The sequence below is a fragment of the Schistocerca serialis genome, chromosome 6, assembly GCF_023864345.2.
Source record: "Schistocerca serialis cubense isolate TAMUIC-IGC-003099 chromosome 6, iqSchSeri2.2, whole genome shotgun sequence".
In the NCBI taxonomy this organism is placed as follows: domain Eukaryota; kingdom Metazoa; phylum Arthropoda; class Insecta; order Orthoptera; family Acrididae; genus Schistocerca; species Schistocerca serialis.
The window spans coordinates 316038834-316042920 of NC_064643.1; the positions used below are offsets into that span (position 1 = coordinate 316038834).

Sequence of the window (4087 nt, forward strand, 5' to 3'; positions counted from 1 at the left end):
TGTTAATGATTTGGAAACTATTTTTTTGTTTTTCGGTGCATGTGCATATATGCATGCCCTTGCCAAGACCTGTTCGTCACCTGACTTTGGATGGTAAACGTGTTCTTATGTATTTCTCATCTTTATTGCAAGAAGTATAGTTTGTTTCTTAACATTAGTAATTTTCTTTGTGTTGTGGGTATTGAAAAGTATGTCGGAGTAGTTTTTCATGGTTTTGTGGTTGGTGTTGATAACTGAAGTTCATATAAGTTGCAATCAAAATGTTACCATTTGAGGGCATTACAGCATACGGTATATGCAGTGTCGTGCAACTCTGATGTGGGTATATAAGCAGCAACATGTAAGCAAAGAATTAGTGTGGCATTTGTGTCTTTCAGACGTGGGTGCGGTAAATGCAGAAATGTGAACTATGGCAGTATTATTAACAAATGCATCCAACAGGATTCATGTGGTGTTACGTTTTTCTTGGCTGCTGAAGAACAGGAACTGGTAGACATCCACCAGAGACTGAAGAATATTTATGGGGCAGTACGTTTGTCGAAAACCATCGTTGTGGAATGGTGTGCGAAGGGGTGCTGCTGCTTCATAATCCAGGTTCCCATATCGTAAATGCTGTAACACAGAGGTTATACCAACTCGGATGGGAGACACTCAAGCACCTGCCCTATAGTCCTGATCCCTCCCCACGTGATTATCACACCGAACGCCTTGAAGGGTCAGTTCCTGTCGCATGAGGATGTGCAGTAGGCAATTACAGACTTCTTCAGACAGCAGGACAATGTGTTTTACCAATCGGGTAACTTCAACATGGTGCATCACTGGGATAATTGGCTCAATGCTCATGGCCATTTGGCCTGATCAGCATACCGATTCTGGACTATAAGGCCTTCGAACAAAAACTTTTTGATTACCCCTTATACGTAGTAGTTTATAGTGGTGGGCATCATGGAGTGGTTTGTAGTAATTTTGGTCTCTTTAGGTTCTGATAAGAGTTCTGCTAATCTAAATTCTTGGTATCATGGGCTTCGTTCGAGCTATACAGGTAAATCGAAATTTGTGGCACCAGGTTTTCGAGTTGCACGTGGGATCCTGCTATCACTGTCTTTGTTTGAGCTATACAGGTCAAAGTAAGTTTGCGGTACTGGCTTTTCAAGTTATATGCGGCACCTGGTATCACTGTCTCAATTTGAGCTAGCACATATAGGTCAAGCGAAATTTGCTCGTTTTCATGTTGTGTGTGGGTCCTGGTATCACTGTTTTAATTTGAGTTAATATGTGAAGTGAAATGTACCAATAGTTGTCCCCAAGCAACACCCTTTACTTCCTGCAGTTGTCATGTTACTTTCATCCAATGTTGAAGTTAAATATTTCACATATTATTGATGTTAATTGTGGGTGTAACAAGTAACATTGTGGTTGCCATATTGAATATGCTTAAAATAAGGTGTCTACCATATTGATGGCGTCACAGTTCAAAACCAATTGGTGGTATCCAAACTTCTGGTAATCCCACATAGTGTACAGTTGATGTAAATATTTAGCGAACAAAATAATGTTCACATTGTGGAACAAGACTGTGTTCTATTCGATGAGGTCGAGTCAACTTCGATGAATAAAATAAAACACACAACATGTTATGTAGCCATAGTAACATTAATGTAGTTAGCGAAGAAGCTTCAGTTTGCATCAACTGAACTGACTGATGCAGGCTTTGTTCATTATGGAATGATGTGGTGTTGTGCGACATCATGTGTGTGCAAAAAGAAAAGAACACTGATAATATTTGTATGATATCTTTTTGAAAGTACTTTTCATACTAATCTGTAGCATAGCCTGCGGTCTAGGTTAGGTTGAAAAGTAACAGCCTGGTTACGAGTTGACAAAACAGTATTGAACACTTTTTAACATTCACAGTACTTTCACCCAAGCAAGAAAACAGTATTTCTTTGCAAAACTGAGGAATGTGATAACAATAGCACCTGGTAACAGCATAGGCCTACTACACTTTGTTCCATAGCCATAGCAGTTCGTCTACTTGGGCTGCTCGATAAAAAGCAGCTGTTACTTCAAATTACAGCCATGGTGATCATTAAACTAACCTGAAAATGGGCATGTGCAAATACAAGTACCCTAATGGGAGTTTTCAGTCTGCACATCTTCAACCATCTCACTCACATGAAGCTGACCAAAGTACTGTAAGGTAGTGGCTCTCAAAACAAGGATTTTATGCACAAGATGATATACTGTTACTGGCAAAGAGAATGAAAAATAGTTTCCCCACCGATGAACTGCAAACATTTATTGCACTGATTACTACCAGCAAAGTAGTTTGGAAAACAAATGCTGAGACCCAAGGCAGTGTAAAATATATTTGACTGACAATTATTTTTCCAGTGCCATGGCAAGCTGGAATACTTAAACTGCAATTCTAGAAGGATATTTCTGCATCAATTCATATTTAACACAGACTTGTAGTGGTAGAGTCTTATCTTTAATGTTATTGCAACAACTGTCTACCAGAGCTTGCATAAATCACTTACAAGATATCATAGAAATAAGGGAGAAGAATGTTTCCAATAACACATTCAGTACAAATACAACAGGCAAGTATTTAATCAATAGCATCTTACTGTTTAATTAACACTGTTTCACAACAACATTTCACAAAGTGTGACCCCTTCACATTTACCTGCATACATTTTAAAATCATCTGAGAAAGCTATAACGATTTATCTGCTAGCCTTTGCCGCTTTCTTTCCTTGTACTCTTGCAGGTCATCAAATCTCCGTTTATGCATGACTGGTTCAATCATTGGTGGTGGTACACTTTTAAACAAATCCCACTTACTGTTAAAAGAATTTGCAAGAAACTCCGATTTACAATCAACAGATTGTCCATTTGGCAAAAATTCTGATGTCTTGTCATTATACATGTACACAGAAACGGGGTGTCTTTCGACAGAAGCAAGGCACCACAACTCTTGATTTTCAGTTAACAAAATATCCCATGGTTCAACATCAAGAGCCAATACATTAAGCAAAACTGAATGCACTGCAGTTATATTACCTGAAATACTATATAAAATACAACCGCTGAATGTAGCAAGTGTCACAGCTAGTATATTAACACCTTTACTACTCTCCTTGGCTGAAAAATGTCTTACTGCCAATGGCTCCTTGGAACCACAATTATCATCAGCTTCACCATTACTTTCTTGGCAGGATTTCATTTTTACATCACTATCACAATGTATAATGCCTATCTGCCTTCCTTCTAAGTAATCCCAAAATCTGACTGACCCATCTCCTGAACCTGAAACCAGAATGTTCCTGTCACCTGGAAAAAATTCTATCCTGGATACAAATTCCTCATGTCCCAAACAGTATGACTGAATGTTATATGCATTTGGGAATCTCGATACTCTTATCTTTTCATCTCTGTCACACGTAACTATAAAATTTTCACACGAAGATATAATCACATCTAATAACATTGAGAGATGTCCCAGTAACAATTGGCCGTTCTCTGTGTTGTTCTGTACAGAAAACAAATATGCATCTCCTGTTTTGTCTGCAACCACAATACCTTGAGCAGTTGGCGTAAATTTTACACTACTTGCTGCTCGGTTCAGTATTCTTACTGACGATAAAGTCCACGACACAGTCCGCCACTGGTACAGTCTTTTGTCATTTGTGCAGGCAGCAAACCAAGTACCACAATCTGAAAGCGATGCGCAAGTGATGCACCTTACTATGGTCTCTTCTTCATTTTCATGGCTCTCGTGAGACACATGTTGAACACTTTCATTTAATTCTGCAACATCAATAGTTTTAACTTCATCACAATTTTTAGACGTCAGCACTGTAGAATCAACTGTTACAACCGTGCATGTTTGGTTCATATGCAACGAGGGCGACATTATCCTTACGATTCAGATTCTTGAATGGGGAAAAATTACATTTTCAGAACTTAAGAATTTTATATTAGCAACCCATCCCTTAACAAAATTAAAAAGTTCAAATGTAACAAGTTATGCACTTCACAATCCTGCTCCGTTTACCATTCTTACGCACGTGACTACATAAAC

The 4087-nt window shown here is 38.5% G+C and overlaps 1 protein-coding gene across 1 annotated transcript; it reads right to left on the reverse strand.

The window, feature by feature from the left end:
• Nucleotides 1-2469: 2469 nt before the first annotated feature.
• LOC126484497 (tRNA (guanine-N(7)-)-methyltransferase non-catalytic subunit WDR4) lies at nt 2470-4087 on the reverse strand. The gene has a single exon (XM_050108035.1). The coding sequence runs from the start codon at nt 3917-3919 to the stop codon at nt 2720-2722; it is 1200 nt and encodes a 399-aa protein (XP_049963992.1). The 5' UTR covers nt 3920-4087; the 3' UTR covers nt 2470-2719.